The sequence below is a fragment of the Phalangium opilio genome, unplaced genomic scaffold, assembly GCF_054372755.1.
Source record: "Phalangium opilio isolate 3A_F unplaced genomic scaffold, DU_Popi_V2 ptg000011l_1, whole genome shotgun sequence".
In the NCBI taxonomy this organism is placed as follows: Eukaryota; Metazoa; Arthropoda; class Arachnida; order Opiliones; family Phalangiidae; genus Phalangium; species Phalangium opilio.
The window spans coordinates 2,888,695-2,909,911 of NW_028324147.1; the positions used below are offsets into that span (position 1 = coordinate 2,888,695).

The 21,217-nt window shown below is 38.4% G+C and overlaps 1 protein-coding gene across 3 annotated transcripts in view; it reads left to right on the forward strand.

Moving 5' to 3' along the window:
* The window catches only part of LOC149709852 (uncharacterized), a 28,016-nt gene that overhangs the window by 5,317 nt on the left and 1,482 nt on the right, over window positions 1–21,217 (forward strand). For all 3 annotated transcript variants that reach the window (XM_089857957.1, XM_089857959.1, XM_089857958.1), the window contains exons 2-15: window positions 4,051–4,499; window positions 10,324–10,436; window positions 11,028–11,478; window positions 11,546–12,033; window positions 16,463–16,642; window positions 16,719–17,382; window positions 17,575–19,355; window positions 19,674–19,935; window positions 20,014–20,119; window positions 20,190–20,352; window positions 20,427–20,530; window positions 20,605–20,725; window positions 20,799–20,916; window positions 20,988–21,157. In XM_089857957.1, the coding sequence (XP_089714083.1) occupies window positions 4,151–4,499; window positions 10,324–10,436; window positions 11,028–11,478; window positions 11,546–12,033; window positions 16,463–16,642; window positions 16,719–17,382; window positions 17,575–19,355; window positions 19,674–19,935; window positions 20,014–20,119; window positions 20,190–20,352; window positions 20,427–20,530; window positions 20,605–20,725; window positions 20,799–20,916; window positions 20,988–21,157 (5,070 nt within the window). In that variant the 5' untranslated portion in view covers window positions 4,051–4,150. The remainder of the gene's footprint in view (window positions 1–4,050; window positions 4,500–10,323; window positions 10,437–11,027; window positions 11,479–11,545; window positions 12,034–16,462; window positions 16,643–16,718; window positions 17,383–17,574; window positions 19,356–19,673; window positions 19,936–20,013; window positions 20,120–20,189; window positions 20,353–20,426; window positions 20,531–20,604; window positions 20,726–20,798; window positions 20,917–20,987; window positions 21,158–21,217) is intronic.

Genomic DNA, 21,217 nt, shown 5'->3' on the forward strand with positions numbered 1-21,217 from the left:
CTAGACCACCGTTCTTTCTATCCCCTATTTGGTCCAACTAATCTGCCCATATGTTATGAAATTGTCCATTCTCTCATTGTGTTTCTCCTCCTCGTAGGGGTCGTTTAATACTCCTTGCTGTAGTTAACCCTTCCTCGCGTGTACGGTAATTGCGCACCCAACTGTAACCTTCCAAACCACCACAGCCATATGTATACATTACCAGAATATCTGAATAAAGATCCTACTAGCTAAACCCAAATAGGAATAGCTTACTAAGGGATTTTTGGAACTTTCGGGATACGCAGAATGGTTCAGATCATAAACGTCAACCGTGGACCTAACAAGAAGGCCACGTGCTTTTTCACAAACACCTTTATGAATATCGCACGTGCAACTTCAGAGAAAATTTCGCGCCTAAACTCACGTGACGAGTAGGCCTATTTCACGCGCATTTAGCTCAACTTTGGCGCCAATTTACCTTATTGAATTTCTCGATCCGAACCACGCTACCTTAAGAGGCATCACGATCCGAACCTACTTACGGATTAAGACTTAAGAGCCCCTGTATCTTTTATTTTTAAAAAAAGGTACCTAGGAAAGGGGGAAAACGCCTTGCCGCATTTTGAAGCTTCACTCTCGATAATGTAAAAGATATAGGTGGCTAGCTGGTTCCAAGACTAACGGGCCTTATCCCTTCTCCAAGGAGGTATAGCGAGAAACGTGAGATGTTTTCTAGAAAACCAAAACGTTAGCTTTCTACTACGATTGGGTTTTAGCACCAATTTAATAGAAACCATTCCCAGTAGAGGTGGAAAAGTCTTAACTTTGTCTTAAGAAAAATAAATAAATAAAAAAAAACATATTTATAGGTGGTATACTTAAAGAATAAAGTTTCCACTTTCCAGAGAAAATTGGTGCAGAGAAAATAATAAAAAATTAGCAGACGATTCTTCTTGTGTATGTATTGTATGCCTTAAAAGGAATACATATAGCTAACAGGAACCATTGTGCCTCCATATATCACATGTATATCTACGCTTAGAGAACTTACTATACGTCACGCCTCATATTACTGACGTCTTTTTAAAGCTGACGTTTCATTGGTTGATAGCAACGCGAGGTCAGGTGCTCGCGCGCAACGTTGAGAAAATTTCTGCTACACAATAATTCCAATTAGATGTATGCATTCCTGGCCTTAATAATAACAGTAACAGCTTGGTAGACTTGAGTTTTAAATTGCAATAAACGTTTAAGGAAAATTTAATAAAATCTTTTAGTATAAAGTAATCTAACGCTTTAAGGTGTTTGGGAAAAACATCCGGGAAAGACTTTAATAGTGGCATCTAACTAGCGCAGATAATACTATAAGCAACTGTCCTACCCTGGAAGAAAAATTAAACAGACATTTTTACATAATCCTAAAAAAGAAACATCTTCCATTTTAAAATCTTATTCCTTATGATAAAACAAACATTTTCCAATTTCATCTCCATCCTAAAATAATACCGGGGTATATTACTCCATGTTTTCAATCGGGGGAATTCATTTTATACATTTTGGGAAACGAGGTCACGAGGGTATCAAGAGAAAATGATGAGGGACTCGCCCTTTTCTCTTCTATTATTTTTTCTTCTCTTCCTTATTTTGGGACATAGTGCGCGTCTACTATGGGACATCATTAAGTACCAGATTTCCTGATCCATAGAGCCCTAGAACGTTTTCCCCCAAAGGACTAAAGCAAGCAAGGCCTGCCATAGATCCAAAATACCATAGATTGCAACACGCCCTTAAACCCCTCCCATACGAGGCGGCTCAACAAAAAAATCTGGCTCTTGAGCTCTCTTTGAAGTTTCAACACTGTTCTTTGATGATGAAGAATGGGTATAAAAGAGAACTCGCGTAAAGACTGAGGACATTGGAAGTTCATAAGATATGTTCCATAAGTTTATCACTGGTGAGGCGCTGTCAAAGGCTTAGTAATGCAGACTAAATAGGACCTAGATGGAACTTGGTCCTGCATGCAAAATTAACCACCACCGAGTGTAGGACTTCAATTCTCGCTTCCGTCGTTCTCCTTCTCGAACTAACTCGAGCTGTAAGTCTCTAGCATTACGAAGTGTTATACTTATGGAATATATCACTTATAAACTTATGATAGAATTTAGGCTATGCTAGAAATATGTGTTAATTGGTCCAATCTATTCCACGTTGCGCCAGCTCCATTATATTTGGACTATCCCTACGATGCGATGCGATACGGTATTAACGCAAAGGAGAGTAAATATTTTGGTCTAAAAGATTAACTGATCTGTTGTCGAGACCCATTGGGAACAGTATGATGGATACGCTATTCACTATTTATATCAAACTGAAGCCAAGACTTAGGGCGGATTAACACACAATGTTTCAACTTAATACGAGTAAAAGTAGTCTTTAGAAGCTAATATTGAAAGAGAGTATAGTTTAGGCGCGAAGCATGCGATAAACGTCCATTGGTTTCGGAACTTTCACATCGAATGATAAAGCGAGGTTTAAAGCCATCCGGATCTTCTAAATCTCTCACCCGGGCTCTCTTATCTGAAGAGCTAGGCGCGTTCGACAACGAGGAGGTAGACACTATGGACTCGCGTTCGTGTTACTGAAAGACGTGACGTGACACATTCTAAGGCGTGGATGTGTCCGAATAAGCAAACGTTAAGAACTTAACGCAAAAAGGGTGGTACAATGGGATGGGAAATCAATTGAGAGTCTATGTTGGCACTTTGCCACAAGGGACATTCTCCTAAACAAGTTATGGTTTAAAGTGTTTTAGGGAGGACCCCTTAATTAAATTACCAATTATTGTCTTTCAGTTTATTGCTTAATTTTTAGGGGTCATCTTTAAAATACTCCAATGTTCATAACTTGTTTAGGGTGCAAAATGTTTGTGGCAAAATGTCAACATAGAAGTTACATTTTCAACTCGAAATTGATTGTCCAAATACTTCGGTCCTACAATGACCCTTTTATGTAACATCCTCTATAAATCAATCAAAATTTCAGTTTAAAACCCTACGAAATTTCAGTTCAAGACAAAGAATGACATTGGCTTGAAAAAAAGGTTTATAAAACATTATCACATACTGTGTAATTCTTGTAAAATTTGAGTAAGTTAGTATCTACCCTCTCGTTTTCCAACGCCTAAAGCTGAAGATTGGAAAATAGGTTCTCGTCAAACTCAACCAACCCATTTGAGGGAGCTTATCGCGTAAAAGTTCCATCCATATATGAGCGGAACTTGGGACTCCAAAAGTATATACCTAGTGGCATCTTTTTTTATATATACTTATATGAAGTTCCGCATGTTAGATCCTTCAGGACAGGTGTTTAGTGATGGAGTTTATAACTTTTATCTTGTCACCCACGACCAGCACCTGGTTTGTGTACAACTTAACACTTGGTCTAGGGTGGTTACTACGCATCAGTGAAGTGGAAGAGAAATAAGCTTACTATATTTTTTTTTGAAAAGACGAAAATATATGGAAGAGTTTTAAGGCGTTATTGTACAAGTTATATTTTTCTTTTTTGGTGGAAGTTTACCAATAACTCTAAAAATATTTATATAAACAGGAATCGTTGTGTTGTGTAGCAACCATTTTCACTCAAAGTATCTAAGCGTATTTTGAGGGAAAAGCTAAACAGGCTCCGGCTAAACTAATCATTATGTGTGACTAATATTACAAAAATGTACAATAACGGTATGAGGTTTCAGATAAGGGATGGTCTCTAGGATTTATGTTATAGTATATCAAGGTCATTCTAAATTTAATTTCAGTAATCAGGGTTCAAAGATAGACGCGCAGGGGGTGTAAAAATTAGTATCTGTATTTTTCTGGAAGGTATACCAATGTCACTTTCAATTAAGAAATCAATTAATTTTATGGTATTCACTGTTTAAATGAAGGGTGGAAGTAATTAAGCTATCTCTCTGAGCTTGGGTAGCAAAAATACTTTGAATCACAAAGTTCATATAGTATATAAAATAAAATACTAAATACGTTTTTCCCTATCTATTTTTTTCTCGTACAGCTCAAACCTAACATGTTCAAGATGTTGTTAAAATCAAGCATTATTATAGCAGGGGGTTCCGGACGACGGTGAACGAGCGGTAAATTAGAGCGGCCGCGCGATGTTAGGGAAAATGGGTATGTCGGTAGGTGGGCGTCCATCGTCGGCTCACGCCCGACTGCCCGCCATCGATTCCTCGCCTTCCTCATCCGAGACGTCTTCCTCGGGTTCGGAGGTCAAAGCGACCGCCGCCGCCGCAGCCTCCTCCTCCACTGACCCTTTCGAGCAAGTGGTACTCATTCCCGTCTCCGTCCCCCCTCCAAGACACCAAGCGTGGCCACCCATCCCTGGCGCCGGACAACCTCACTCTCAACAGCACATACTACCCTTCGAGTGTTTGACCACTGATTTCAGACCGGCGGCCTCCTTCAATATTCATGGGAAATGTAACTTCAACTCGCATTCGCCCAGTAAGTACATGTTTAAACTCATAATATTCTACCAAAGGCTTAAAGAAATAACGGATAGTGAGTTAGGCACTGAGGAGGTTAAAGGTCAGGTAATATAAACTTATACCTTAAATATAAATGGAATTAAATATTAAAAAAGAAATAAATTATCTCTAATTACAAAATAATTAGTATTGCATTTAATTAGTCTTAAAAAAATCAAGGACTACTGAGCCTTCCGCCATTAGTTTAGTGGCGTCTGCTAAATCGAACCTCTTACCCCGTACCTCTCTCTCAGCGTGTGATAATTCAACCAATACCGTTACTCCCTTACCAACCCAATTCTACCAACAAGAAAATCGCAATAAAAAGTACAGATGCAACTATAGTTACGTGTTTTTTGCATTAAACTCCCCATAAAATATCACGTAAATTAATCATTTATCTTAAGGTAAAAACGTGTTATCTGTATTCTCCCAGGTGCTTGGAATGTCTTAAAACGTACGGCTAGCCGTTAAGTACTACAGCTCCATTAGATACAAGCTCACTAGCCATTAATTACAATTAATTTTAGGCCCTAATTACTCGGAAAGGATTCTCGTTGTATAATTTAGGTAAAACGACGTATAGGATAATTAAGACGGGAAATATTACGCCAAAATGGGTTAAGACCAAATTATAATAGCCAGAAACACGGCTATAACGTTTAAACTGCTAATTTCAATTTAAATTGTAGATTAAATTTATAAATAATTACTTATTTATATAATGGCCATTAATTTTGAATATTTAATAAACAATTTGGAGGTTAAAGTTTTGGTCAGAAGTGAATTTCAGAAATTTAGTGCAGTTTGGGAAAGCCCTCAAGCAGGGTGAAACAGTCCCATGTATTTCGTACGAGCCCCTGTAGAAATGTTTATCACGCATAGCACCGGTGTTCAGGGTGAAGACAACATTCAGGCGTTCTATGGACTTTATTTTTAATAAATAAGTCTTATTTTGAAAATGGATAAAAGCTATCCTAATTAGCATTATTAATTAGAATTCAAGTTATTAATTGATAATTTTTAACCATTTACATAATCCCAACTGGTGATATTACTCTCCTAAATCATTCACATTTCCAGAGTCCTTTCAAAGTATACTACTATGTGGATAAATAAGAGTACAACCATATTATACCGGATGTTTAACCGTAATAAAAACGTACGGAATAATTTTGGTCCCTAAAAGCCTTTGCAGTAAACGGAAACAACGTCATAACCATAACCCTAAATTATTCTTTAATGAATGTTTGACCTTAAAAAACCTTTTAAGCCCTGATTTCTCAGTCCCCCCCTTTCTCCCCACCGACAGAGTCACTTAGAAGTTTAGCTTAGCTATTCGACGCAGTATTAAAGAGAAATGCAAAGTATAATCATAAGTTTATAAGACATGTTCAAGCATAAGTATGACACTACCTATACAAGTTCGTAATGCTAGAGACTTACAGTTCGAGCTGGTTCGAGAACGACGGAAGCGAGAATTGAAGTCCTTCACTCGGTGGTGGTTAATTTTGCAGGACCAAGTTCCATCTAGGTCCTATTTAGTCTGCATTACTAAGCCCAAATTTGACAACAGCGCCTCACCAGGCCTCCCTCGCTTTACCTCGAATCTATGACCTACCTCACTCCCTCACTTCATGGCAAGCTCCAGTTTCTAATTTACCAGTGACAAACCTATGGTGAACATATCTTATGTCCTCGACTACCTAAGCCACTCTTTTATCTGAAACTAAGAAAGACGGTGCATGATGCTATAGGGCCGCCTTAACCTTTTTATCTTCGAAAGCTCACAGATCGTTAACGATAAGCTTAGCTAATGAATTTAAAATAAGATTAAATGTAGCGTGAAGAAATCTTTCACAAGCCCCCTTTCTTTTTCACCTTAGTTCGACTTGTTTCTTCATTCATTCATTCATTGGCTATCCTGCCATCAAAAAACTCAAAGTGTAGGACCTATACAGTGGCAATATACCACCGTTCTCGTATTAAGTATACAGTATAGAGTATAGAGAAAAAGGAGCGAGAAAGGTTGTTGACAAAGTAAAAGAGGTGCCTAAAAGACGAGAACATCCCCGAAAGAAAAGAAGAGGATTTTCTTAGCGCTTTATCGATCCAAGAATGAGACATCAAAGTGTATATGGGGTTGGCTAGTTACTATCTTATTTAGGATGGAATTGTTTCAAAGCTGTAAATGTCTGGATGGTGTGACATTGTTAGCTGAAAATGCAGGCTATGAAACTGTTAGCTGTAAATGTAGGCTATGAAATTGTTAGCTGTAAATGTAGGCATGAAATTGTTAGCCGGAAATGTAGGCTATGGAATTGTTAGCTGAAAATGTAGGCTATGAAATTGTTAGCTGAAAATGTAGGCTATGAAATTGTTAGCTGAAAATGTAGGCTATGAAATTGTTAGCTGAAAATGTAGGCTATGAAATTGTTAGCTGAAAATGTAGGCTATGAAATTGTTAGCTGAAAATGTAGGCTATGAAATTGTTAGCTGAAAATGTAGGCTATGAAATTGTTAGCTGGAAATATTGTCCACGAAAAGTTTCAAAATATCGTCTAATTTTTACAACTTAAGACTTTATTGTAAAGTTGGCGACCTCTTGACTAAAAACCTTAGAAAACCCCGATAAGAAAAGAGTGCCCTTATCTTTCCAGTATAAGATGTTTTTTTGTTGGCTATTTTATAAAATGGAGGCAAGGGTGACAAGGTCCATGTGATGATGGGAAGCGAGAAGGTATAGCTAATAAAAGAACCGTCATAGTCAATTCCAAACGCGAATTTTGACGTTGGAAGTTCCGTGGGAGTGGGGGGATGGGGAAAAGAAACTTTTTCATAAACACTTTTCGACGTGGCTGAACGTTATTAACATTTCTCTTTTTTACTGCCTTTTTCCCGTTACGTTTTCGTTAGCAAACCTTGTCGCCTATTTCCTTTTTTATTTTTTATTTCTTCTTCTACTCCTTCTATTTCGCTTCCAGCCGTAATTTATTTTCTCGCTGCTTCATTCAGGAGAGCGGAAAAGAAATTCTAACACGCGAACTTCTTGGTAAGAAAACAGACGCGGTTGGTCAACTTATCTCGTCGCTTCAATAAAAACCTATTATTTTCTCAACAACCCTTATTCACCTTTAATCACATGACATTATTCTATACCAATTGTTATAGGCAATGGCATAGCACGTGAAATTTTCAAAATTAAATAAAAAAAAAAGAATTTCATAAGGAATACACGTGACCTTATTATTAAAGATAAAACCAAGGCTTAACAAATGTTTTCTAAGTATACATTAGGCCTAACGCGAACTTTTCTATTTCGATAATATAATATTTCGCCGTCTTTTATTATCATCACACGAGTTCATGAATAGAAATAAGGAGTTTAGTTAGAAAAATATGATTCTCTAGTCTAGTTTCATATAAAATTTTACACTTTTTTTCAATACGGAATTTTAGACTAAAGAAAACCAAAGGAGCTCAAAAACTACGTGTCTAAAATAACATTTTCAGCTAGGCCTATGTCCTATATCCACACGAAAAGGAAATCACGCCTCGTCTTAGATTAAAATGATGAAAGGGGAAATGAAAATATATACTGCAGAAAAACCCATTAAAATTCGTAGACAATTTTCGAAACGTAACTTAGTAAGTGATACTATACTAACTAAAACTCCCCAAGAATATTTATTTATATTTAGTATTCACGAAACATAAGGAATAAATTCCATCATTATAATTCAATAGTCCAATCGAATGGCGGGGAGTTGAAACCAAAATATATATACGTAATAATTGAGGGGGTGGAGGGAGTTAGAGTCTAGAGGTCTCTGTGACCTTCGTCTATTGCCCCCGGTAATCAATATTTTGAAGGGAGTTAGGCCTTGTATGATCGAACTTCCGAAATATTTCGCCAGAGTCTGACAGAACCATGGACCTCATAAATATTCCCTATAAGGGGTTGGAAAAGTGAATGATTTCTTTGTCCATGTAAGGAAAGGTATGTTCTATCAGGTAGTATATCAAGGAAGAAGGGATAGATTTAATTTTAGAAGTAGGAATGGAGAACGGTTAGTATTTTCTTCAGTTATTCCCAGTATAGAGCCCCTCCCTCTAACACGTAATATCGAAAAGTTTAAATTATCTTATTGGCTCACTTAAATACTACGTTTTGATGACGTTGCTGACGGGGACGGCGAAAAATACGGAGGTAATTCCCTTTTTTACCTCTGCGGCTATGACCCGCCGCCTCTTCTTTCATACCCCCTCCGTCCCGTGGAAGGGGGGGTCGGGGACTTTGACGCGCGCCCAACTTCATTACTCTGTTCTCCATTCCTACTTCTAAAATTAAATCTATCCCTGAGCAAGGTCATTCTTAATTTAATGTTTAAAGCTACGCGCACGCAAAGGGGCTGCAAATTAGGATCTATGGTCTTGACTAGTCCTCTTTAAAATGACTAAGTCCATGACGCAGCGCAGTATCCCGCTGCCAAGTTCGTTGACTCGAAAATATCGAATGGGAAAATTTCTTATTGGAGCGAAACGCCGTCTTTTTACTTTACTCTTTTCAGATCGAAAACGTGAGAAAGAATATAATAAAAAAATAAAAAATAAAGGAAATATTATTTCCCTAAATCTCCCCTTTTTTCCCTGAGCCCCGAATTCCCCCAGTTTGGACTTGCATACACTCTTGTGTCATTGGCGGTCGCGAAAGGCGCTTAGGTCGCAATAAGCTTTTATGACTCCATTTCCGAAATAAGGCTTATCTTATTTCGAAGGTCCTTATTTGAAAAAGAAATAAGACTCCCCTCCAATTCCTGATTATTTCCCCCTTATCTTCCTTTCCTGATTGTTCAAATTTGTCCTTGAATATTCGAGGTTAATTTGTGTTGTAATTTAATGGACTGAATTTAAAACGCATTGCATTTTCCCTTATATTTCACGGGTTGATTTTAAAACTCATTGTATTTTCTCATTAATATCATGAGTTAGTTTAATATCCCTTGAGCTTTCAATTAATTTTCCCCGAGTTATTTTGAAATTCCTTAAAGTTTCAATTAGTTTCATGAGCTCAATTTAAAATTAATCGTATTTTCCCTTTAATTTCATGGATTAAATTTAAAATTCCTAGAAATCCACTTCAATATTCCTGGATTAAATTTAAAATTCCTAGAAATCCACTTCAATATTCCTGGATTAAATTTAAAATTCCTAGAAATCCACTTCAATATTCCTGGATTAAATTTAAAATTCCTAGAAATCCACTTCAATATTCCTGTATTAAATTTAAAATTCCTTGATTTCTCATTAACTTAACGAGAAATTAAACAATATTAAAACCCCGCTATATCCCGGTTAATTCCAAGAAAAAACATTGAAATAGGGCATCAGGCACTTGGCTGTTAGTCGTTGACACGATCTCACTTCAAGATACACACTTCTTCCCTTCACTTACAAGCGATTCTTTCGAATTTCCCTGCTGGCATTCTCTCCCCGTCCTTCGATCTTTCAATTCTTTAAGAGCAAATCCCATTCAGTTCAAGATCAGTTAAACAAAACCGCGAAAGCTAAGGCGGACTAACAAATAACGTTATCGGAAAAGAAGTACTTCGAAGCTTCTAAAACTAGATAGCGTTCACTCGAGGGAAAGATGACGAAAGACTGAGGACAGAGAGGGACATAGAGACGAACAGCGGGATTCCTTATTCAATCTCCTTATATTCTCCATCCTGGTTCTTTTTTGAGGGAAGAAGAGAATGAATTCGATTCTAACGACAAGAACGCTACGTTTTCTTTCCTAGGATATTCCAGCTCTTCGACGTCACCACCGCCCGAGGACGTGGGACTCAAATTATCAACGTTAGAGAAAGAAATGCTCGACAAATTTCACGATTTGAATTTGTTGAAAAGAGAGGTAAGAGTTTTGTCATTCCTAACCTCATCTTCCCAAAATTTATAAAGTATATCACGTGACTCCTCGAGATACGAGCAAATTTGAAATTGTATCGGAGAAAATAAAAGGGTTTAGACATTGAAATAAGACTTAAACCTAACCTAAGCCTATCCAAATCCAAGCCTAAACCCAACCTAACCCAAACCTATCCAAGCCTAAACCCAACCTAACCCAAACCTATCCAAGCCTAAACCCAACCCAACCTAACCTAAACCGATCCAAGCCTAAACCCAACCTAAACCGATCCAAGCCTAAACCCAACCTAAACCTATCCAAGCCTAAACCTAACCTAAAACTACTCAAGGCAAAACCCTACCTAACCCATCCTTCCCAAGAAGCCAAAGGATAGGGCTAGTTCAAGATTACATGTAGATTCTTTAGGCCAGTGTTTATCGATCAGGCTCAGTAACCCACCCCTCGTTCAAAACATAATCTCTCTCTACAATATTTATAATATCCCAACTTTTGGTATATGTCCTCGTAAACTATTTTTAAAATTATAAGGACCTCTTGAAAAGGAAAATATAAAACCCTTTATATATTTCATTTCAGGTGAGCGATTTACAACACAAGAAACCACATCGCTCCAAACATAAGAGTGGCGGAGGAAGTAGTGGTCGTTTGGAGTTGATGCCATTGAGGAAAACTCCTTCGGACGAGGACCTGGAGACCGAGATAGTCTTGTTGAAGAAGGATAAACGAGCCATGGCCTACTTGCTCGAACAATCGCAACGGGATCTCAATAAAAGAGACGCCGTGATAGAAAAGCTCAAGAAAACCAACGAGGACCTGCAGATGGAATTGGTCGGCTCAGCCAACAGTAACTCCACGGTCCAGGTCACTTCCGGTGGAGGTCGCAACCGTCTTAAGGAAAGATCCAGCAGTCTCGGTCGACAAAGTTCAGCCGAATATAATCAACACCAGTACAATTCGCCGGAAACGCCGCCGGAACCTATTTACGTCAACGGTCACGTGACTGCCGCGTCTTTTGCTGCCGAAGAAGGTAAGTGTCAAGAGTAATAGGGGACAAAGTTTGGGAGTCGTGATTTTTAATACGCGCCCCATTATAGGTCTGAAGTCGTGTTTGAGTCACGTGATGGAGAACCTACTAAGTTGGAACATGTGTTTCGGAGAAAAATTGCGTAACAGCAGGGACAGTTTAGAATCGGCTTACAGAAGATTAATCTCGGGAGAAGGTTCGGAATACGACGAGACGGATTTCAAGGAATGCTTCGCCAGATTCGCCGCGGAGATCCTGAGGGCGGAGAGAAATGTCCGGCAATCTCACAAGGACACGTTGCGGGCCTACGAGGAACGCGTCGATTCCCTGGCTGAACAATTGGGTGACAAGGACAGGGCTCTCGGCGATCTGGGAGGACAGGTCAAGAAAGTCTCGAGACAGTTGGAATTGCAAATAGAAAATGTCATGGAACTCCATGATGAAAACCAATCCCTCAGAGAAATGATCGCCAGTATGGAGGAACGATTGGAAGAGTATCGTTTGCAACAATTGTCAACCGAAAAGAGGCTCGAAGAAGAACAGGACAAGTACAAAAGGGTAAGCTTATCAATTCCATATCGGTGCAATTATTATAATTATTATTGTTTTTGAAATATTTATGCAAATTTTGTTTTGTATCTCACTATGTTTCGTTGGATTTCTGGCCTTGATGTGTTGGACTATATTTTTTTGGTTGATTGTATATCTTTAATTTGTTGGATTATATGCATATGTTTTGCTTAATTATTTATCTTTAAATTGTTGGATTATATATTTTTTGCTTAATTATTTATCTTTAATTTGTTGGATTATATGCATATTTTTTTATTTGTTTGTATACCTTTAATTTGTTAAACTATATATTTTTGTGTCGATATCGCTTGAAATTATTACACTATAATTATTTAATTAAGTAATTGGTTAACATATCGCTTTAACTTGATAAATTAAATATATTAGCTTCAAGCTATAAATCACAAAACAATTCAAAGTATAAACCAACAAACCAAAACTTAGGAATTTAAAATTATCCTGGCGAATAAAATTAAGCTAAAATTTCCCCCGAACCGACTATATACCAACTGCAACCGTATAAATTGTGTTTGCAGGAGTATTTGCAAGTGGGTCAAATTCTATTCCAACATAGCAATTCTCAACTCAGAGAGAAATGAGAGAGTGAGAGAGAACCGCCTATTGTATTGAATAATGAAACTGCCAAAAGGCTTAGTCTAGCATTGTTATAAACTACGTCGGACTGACTTAGTTGTTCCATTATAATATACCATAGAGGAGTGAGGGAAATATATTCAAGAGTGAGAGAATATGGGTTGACTTGACTGCAGTCTTTTTTGGGGACTGTCCACCCTCCACTAATTTGCTTAAGTGGATTTTCCCGCGTTTCTCAGGCTAGCTTAGCTATTTGAAGTGACCACTGAATGGACAAATGGATGTAACGGTAGGTGACTTAGTAGCGAGGGTTCAATGCGATGTAACATGTGATTAACGTTGCCCGTTGAGTTAACAAAAATAATATTCACCAACCATATGAAATATATGATAATTTTCAAGAAGAAATAATACATAAAACTTATTGATTTAAAAATTAAAAATAAAATTTAAAAATGAGGTAATATTATACAGGGTTCTTTTCTGAAAAGTCCATTAGAAATTAAGGGGGGTGTTCTTTGGAGGATTTTGAGTCGAAAAATTTCTATGACACCGGTTTTAAGTTATGTTTGGATTGTTTAACGGATGACCCCTTAAATTTAATTAGCATTAATTAAATTGAACGTTAAACAAAATAACCTTTGATATAAATAACAGAATAATAGTCAGTCCTACAACCAATTCTCCGTTTTCGAATACCTAAACCAACCTGTACACCAGAAAACTATACTGGAATACCAAGTCAGAATAAACTATAATAATAATAATACTATACGATATACGACCACCCAATCCGGATACAATAGCGTTGATATAAAACATAGTTCATTTCAAGCTCAATTTGCAATTGCACTTGGATTTTCAAAGTTCCAACTGAAACCCCTAATGATAAAATCTATTAGATTGAACCAGAGATTTACTCCATAGCCCTAATTGTAACTTGGCGTAGAAATAAACTAACTTTATTGGGTTAAAGAGGGAGAATTAACTTTAGGGACCACCTCTGACTCATTGTACCTAGGGGGTAAAGGGCTAGCGTATTTACTCGACTGTCCAGTCTGATTACCCTTTAATTATATTCTCTCCGGCGGGCAAGGCCTAGCTTGGTTTTCGCTTTGGGGAGAACGTTACACCATAAGTTCATAAGATATGTTCCACCATAAGTTTGTTAATCTCTGGTAACTTTGAAACTGGAGCTTGTAATTTTGAAGTGAGTGAGGTAGGTCATAGATTCAAGGTAAAGCGAAGGAGGCCTGCTGAGGCGCTGCTGTCAAATTTGGCCTTAGTAATGCAGACTAAATAGGACCTAGATGGAACTTGGTCCTGCATGCAAAATTAACCACCGAGTGTAGGACTTCAATTCTCTCTTGTCGTTCTCGAACTGGCTCGAGCTGTAAGTCTCTCAGTAGTATTACGAAGTATAGGTAGTGTCATACTTATGGTAGGTATCTTATAATCTTATGGTTACACTCATTAATGACGCCACCAAGGCTTCGGTGGAACGCGCTTGGGTTCTCGCGGCGACCGGGTACATGTGGAAATTTAGTGGAATAAGGGTTAAGGCGCAACAGAGTAATTAAAATCGAAACTCCCGTTTGGATAATTTAATCACGTGGACGCGTGGTTTGTCAAACTCGATTAGGACAAGATTTGCCAAAGGGGTTAGTCCTAGTTATCGAGAATATAGTAACCATTTGTTGGAATCGGTGTAAATACGTAATTTATTTTTTTTAATTTCTGGGGTAAGTTGTATCAAATGCAAATAGAGATAATTGAAAGTATGAGTTGGGCGTTGCAAGGGAGGTTAATGAAAGCCCAGAAAAGCTATGTGTATGACGTACTCCAATCACATATATAGTTGGTACGAAATTTTCAGATTAAAATTCCCTGACCTTTTTTTTTATTATGATTTTCCCTGACGTTTTAGGCCCAATTGGCAATAAATTTATGACGAAGATTCCCCAACACATAAAACAATTAAGCCTAATTCTTCATTCATAAAATTTCGTTATTATTTCGTATGTCTTTTCTCTCTATTTCTTTTTTTTTCAAAGCTTGTATATCGTACAAGAAATACTTTAGTAACCTTAATTACATCGTAGAGCCATTCTTGTTCACGTCATAAAAAGGGGGTCTACGTGATTTAATTTGCATTCAGAATGTAATTATCCAAAGTGAAACAGCCGAACGAACGAGGACCCTCTCCCCTGCCAAATTCTCTATCCTTTTATTAACTGAAATTCCTATTCTCTGCTGCACGTTGTAGGAAAAGCGAATTTTCTCCCCAAAAAAAGGAAACTGAAATTTTTACAGGGATTTTTACTTTACTCATCATTTATCATTTTCGGAGTTCGAGAGCTTGCAATTATTAAAGTGAAAGGGTTATCAAGGATGTTATAAATAATGCCAGGAATGCATACAACTAATTGGAATCAATGTGTAGTCATTTCTTTAAAGTATCTAGGCGGGTTACCTCGCGAATAATCTGCCTGTTGTACCAACCAAGATCACAGTTAAGGTCATAGTTCAATCATACTATCGCGTTACTATAACCAACGAAATGATGGTTGCAAAGGCATAAATTCATAAGATATGTTTAATTATAAGTTTGTCGCTGGTAACTTAGAAACTGGAGCTTGTCATGAAGTGATTGAGGTAGGTCATAGATTCGAAGTAAAGCGAAGACGCCTGGTGAGGCGCTGCTGTCAAAGGCTTAGTAATGCAGACTAAATAGGACCTAGATGGAAGTCCTGCATGCAAAATTAACCACCGAGTGCAGGACTTCAATTCTCGCTTGTCATTCTCGAGCTGCAAGTCTCTAACATTACGAACTTGTATAGTTCTTGTCATACTTATGGAAGGAACATATCTTATAAACTTAAGCAAAGGTCATAGTTCAATCCTACTATATTTCCGGTTTGGACATCAAATAAACTAGCCAGTCAAAATAATACCGAGTTTTTTTTACCAACTTTCCAAACTTCAGTTTCTAGAACCGCACTTAAAGATACATCCCCGCAATACACTTTGACTTTTCGGTCAGCCCAACCACCAAGGGCTGGCTATCGCCACTACCCAAAATTTGCTATAACAACTAAAAACCTCAAGTTCAAAATGAGGTCATATAACAAAACACGAGACAAAAGACAAAGTTTTCTTTAGAAAAATAGAAAGGAAAAAAACCTAATTTTCTTCGCGGCTAAACAATGAAAAGGGATTTCTAAAAAGCCTCAAGAAAGAAATAATAAGAATATATTTACAACAACCACTAAAAAGGGGCCGAAATAACCCAAAAATAAATAAAAAATCTTTTAAATTTTAAAATCAGCTTTTGCGTTCGACGTTAGCTCATTAAATGGGAAAAGAACTTAAGAGTGTAGACTAGCTCCTTCTTGGCTATAAAAAGCCAAAAAAATAATCCTTCTTAGGAATTTTTCTTGAATAAATTTGGAAAACAATTTAGGACTTTTTGATAAAGACGAAAGAACGGCGCTGATAAAAAGAACTTCGGAAGAAATCTTAGATTATCTTAGTAAGGATGTTTTAACAGTGCATGTACAAGATATCATAAAAACAAAAGATGAGAAGCTTACAACGGTAGGGGTTGGGTCATGAATATACCATAAGTTTATTAGATATGTCTATAAGATAAGTATGACACCTTCCTATACATCGTAATGCTAGAGACAAGGGAGACTTGATTACCCTCGGTAGCTACGAATCAATCAAATTGGTATAATAAAAGAAATAAGATAACCCGTTTGAACTTATTAGGTTTGGAAAAGTCGAAAACCAAATCTTTCAAATTTCTCATTTAAAGCTTCAAGAAACCTTCGTTGAACTAGCCCAATCCCACAACATAGAGGCCAATTACTTATCCCGAGACACATTAAGATACGTCTTCGAGGAAATGGGTGAAAAAGTCGCGACTACTTCGCACCAATCCGAAAAATATTGGGACGAATTAGAGGTCATTTCGCAGTTTTTACTTAAAGCCGAGGTAAACCACAACAACAGCTTTAGTCTATTTTCTATAAACAATTTTAACCTAAGTTTTTTAAATTAATTTCATTAAGGATAAGCTAGTTAAAACGGGTCGCAACGCCGATACAGTTGAAGAGGTTATAAAAACCCCACCAGTGGTTAGCGAAAAAGCCCTGGACGACTTAAAAACGGCGTTGATACAAGTCTACAAGAACGAAATGGACTTCATCAAACACGTTGAAGCTGACCAAGAAAATAACAACTGCGCTAAATGTCGAAAAAACTCTGCAATCTCACCGGATATTAGTTGTCAACCTCGAGGATCTTCGCCTACCAGTAAAGAGAGCGTCATTTCACCGACACGCGTCACGACAACAGAGACGGGTCGTTCCTTATTGGCAACCGAGACAATCTTCGAGAAGGAGAGTGTCAGTTCCGAGCCTTTCGAATGGGATATTTTGATGCAAAAATTGGCCAGCATATCCGACGATGGTGGAGACACCGGACACGATGATAGCGGAAAAGTCTTCCAAAGGAATGGCGCCGGGAAATCCATGGACGATTCTTCTACTTCTACCAACAATACAACGCGAGAATTCTCGGAATCCTACGATGAAGATGGAGGTAATTCCGATCAACAACGGTGCGGATCGAGTAGAGAGAAAAGTAGCGATTCGGGGTACAATTCTGGACGGTCCAGAGCTGACCAATCCAATGAGGATTTGGAAAATGGACAACCAGAAGACTGCGAAGATGGTAAGTTATTTAATTTGTTCTTTAAATTCGAATCATTAAGAAACCACAATTACTCCGCTAATTTTCACTGGCTTGTCCGTTGTAAATTTTGCGGAAATTTTTGTTTTATTAATTGGTAAATTACTAATTTCCGTTCACAAATTCGTAGTAAATTTTTAACTAAAAAGGTTAAACATTAATTTTGTCGGTTAGGCAACAAGCAAGGGACTTCATACGCGCCTAACGACAGTCGCTACAAGAACCCAGCTTACTTGTCGCCCAGAAATAGTTTTATTTACCCAATGATCGAAGAGGAAACGACTCAAGAACTAACGGAAGAAGCTTCCGGTGAAGAGGACAACATAAACGTAGAGATATGCGAATATTACGCGGAACAAGGAGTCCCGGGTGAAGACGACATGCTATCAATAATCCTCGAGTCGGACAGCGAGGACGAAGTGGGCGAACCTCAACTGGACAATTATTTCAACTCGGTCGAAAGCGCTGGCGAGAAATCAGACTTAACCGATAAGGTCATCGAATCCCCGGCAAACAACGGTGGCAAAAAGAACCCGCACCAAGATAAACTTAACGATCTTTCGAAATCGGACAAAGATAACATCGGGGATATATTAAACCTGGTCATGCGCGGAGAGGAAAACTTAAGTTTAATAGAACAGACATCGTCAAGTACAGATGACGTCATCACTACCATCGACAACGAGACTTTTAACAACATAATCTCGCGTGTGGTCGGCGGTAAAGATATTGATCTGGTACCAGACGACGAAGGAATTTGCGAAGAAACTACTAAAGTCACCAAGACAACAGACTTGCCGGATGGGACGACAACCCGAGCTACCCCGTCATCACCGGGTGGTTCTGACTCAACCATCTCAACGGCGGAAGTGGAAGACAGTTCCAAAAGCAGCGAGCAAGGTGGTAGCACCAATAAAAACAAGATAATTTCCATGACATTCGAGACTTTACCGAAAAATAAAAGTCCAACGGCTGGTGGTACAAATATGTCCTCCGACTCGGGTAATTCTAACTTAACGGACGAAGCCAGTTGCGACACTGACGTCTCCGGGTCCGATGACGCGGCGCCCAGCCTGTCAGACGAGAGAAAAGACGATAGTTCCGAGGAAACACCGTGTCAAATCGACGAAGACAGCGCGCCTGAAGATTCATTCGAAAGCTTAAACAACTCCGAAGAAGCCGTGGCCTTCGTAGAAGGTTGCTTGGAAGAAATCGAGTGCTTGGTCCGCGACGAATCATCACCTACCGAAGAGGTATTCGACGAAGACCTCCCACAAAAAATCAGTAAAGCCAATAAAGCTACGAAAATCGAGGGGAAGTTGGAACGTTACATCCAAAGTCTGATCGAATTCGTGGTCAAGAGAGTGTCCGACGAATACACGGAACCGGAAAATGGTGGCGAACTCAATTTCTGTTGTCTAGAAGAAGGTAAAAACCCGACTACTACGGATGAAGCTATTACCACCCCTCGTGTAGCGGACAATAATACCGAGGACACACCCCTTAACCGGGAAACCATCGAGGACGGAGAAAATTCCACCAGTCAAGATGAAGAGGAGGAAGAGGAAGAAGAAGAAGAATATGAGGAAAGGGATTCATCCAGTCCTTGTTCATCCATGGCCGTGGCTGGGAACAGATCCTCCGGAGAGAGCGAACGTTGCAGACTAATCGATACGGAGAGTTCTTCGTCGAAAGAGATTTTTAGACTGAGGTGCGAGAATTCTGCCCTGAGGAGCCAAATGAACCTTAGCCTTTCCACAAGTACCAGCTCCATCAGCGAAGGAGGAGGTGGTGGTGGCGGCGGTGGCGGCGGTGGCGGCGGGGGTAGTGTAGGTGCTGAGGATAAAGGGACCACCAAAAATCGCTCAAATAATCATGCCAAGACAGAGAACAGCTACGTGCAAACGGAATTGGCCGGGGTTAAGATCATCGAGAAGTTGCAGGAATTGGAAACGGTAAGTAGTACTAATTGTTTTTATCCGTCAGGACGTTTCTTTTACTTTTCCGGACACCATTTTTCAAGATGTCCACTGATTAGATAATATATCTTAGCGACAACCTAGTACTCAACAGAAATGTCTCGGAAAAACTAGCTTTAGGGTTGCATGTAAAACAGTTTGGTCTTAGCGTTCATAGCGAGTCAGTCAGTTGAATTTTAGTAAAGTTCATAACTAGAAGTAAATCATGAATACTCAAGTGTCTTCCCTTTAAACTGAACTCTATTCGAAATTATTATTTTCTAATTGCCTTAAAACAAATTCTTTGTCATTTAGGCCGTACTAGAAATGCAAGAGGTCAAAGAGCAACACATGAAAGTTGCTTGCGGTGTTGCTGAGCAATTAGAGGAATTAAAATTAGAGGAGCAACAATGGGCTAATAAAGAGATTCGTTTTCAAGACGAAATTGCCGCTTGGAAACAAAATGTAGAATTGCAAAACGCCATGTTGAGGCAACTTAGAGAGGATTTAGAATGTACTCAAAAATCACTTCAAGTTAAGGAAAGATGCGTGCGCGATTTACAAGAACAAATAGGTGGTAAGTGTACGAGACCCAGTGGCTATAATTTACAATTACGTGAAATGTTGTCAAGAAGCTTAAATAATTTATATCTAGATCTACAAGCCGAAGTTTCCATTCCTATGGTTGAGATTAGACTTAATGATCAAGGGGCCCAAACTGATAATAAAGATGATGTCATAGAATACATTGATAAACTTCGGTATGGTATATCATAATAATTAGAATTAGTAATCAATATAATAAGTCTATTTATCGAATAAACCAATTAGCGAAGAGAATAAAAATTACAAACAAGAGATCAAAAACAAGGACGCAATTATCCAGGAAGTAAAACGGGAGACCCAAGGAACTATGGCTCATTTACTATCAATAAAATCGGAAACTTCCGATAAGATAATGAAAGAAACTCGCGAATGGCAAGGTTTAATTAAAGTACGACACCTAATTAGTAATTATCCCCGTACTAAACGAGGTTAGGCTTAATTATAATTAATTATTTTTAAAAGGAGAAAGATTTGGAGATACAACATTTGCGCGGCGAACTCCTTCACCTCTCCGAGTTGGTAGAAGTGAAAGGAGTCGTAATTAGTCAACAAATTCAAAATATCAAGTAAAGAAAAATATGCCTTTACTTCATTTCCCGCCCCCCCCCCCAAATTTTAAAATATTTCGATTCAAACGCAGATCTCTTTTGGGGGATTTGAGTCGATGCGAATCCGAATTAAGGACTAAGAGCAAATTATTGCAGCAATTACAAGCGCAATACCAACAACGTACCATGATGCAACGCGCGAGTCAAACCGAGGTTGGTATTTTAGAGTAATTGGGGGACTTATCCTTATCTAAACACTCTTAAGTCGAGTTACGTCTCGTTTCAGGAAGAAAAATTATTGTCAGTGGGGGAACAATGCGTCAAGGAGCAACACCAGCAAACAATTGCGCAGCAATGCGAACGAATACAAAAACTCGAAGAAGATATTCGCAAACTAACCAAAGGTTACATAACCTTCTCTTAAGAACTGTTTATAACAAGAAAATTTCACTTACCAGAATTCTTTTTCTTGTAGGCAAGTCCTCAGATAATCATCATGTTGCTTGCAAGGAGAGCTGTGGTTCATCCGGTGTCCAAAATGGTGGTGATTCGAACCATAATGGCAATAACAGCGAAGATGAGTCCAATAAGTCCTCGGATTCTTCTTATAATGGCAATTACGATGACGAGTTTTGGGCGCACGAGGTAAATTATCTGTTGAAACATTATTTTGGAAAACGGTGATCAGATAAATATGACGAAACA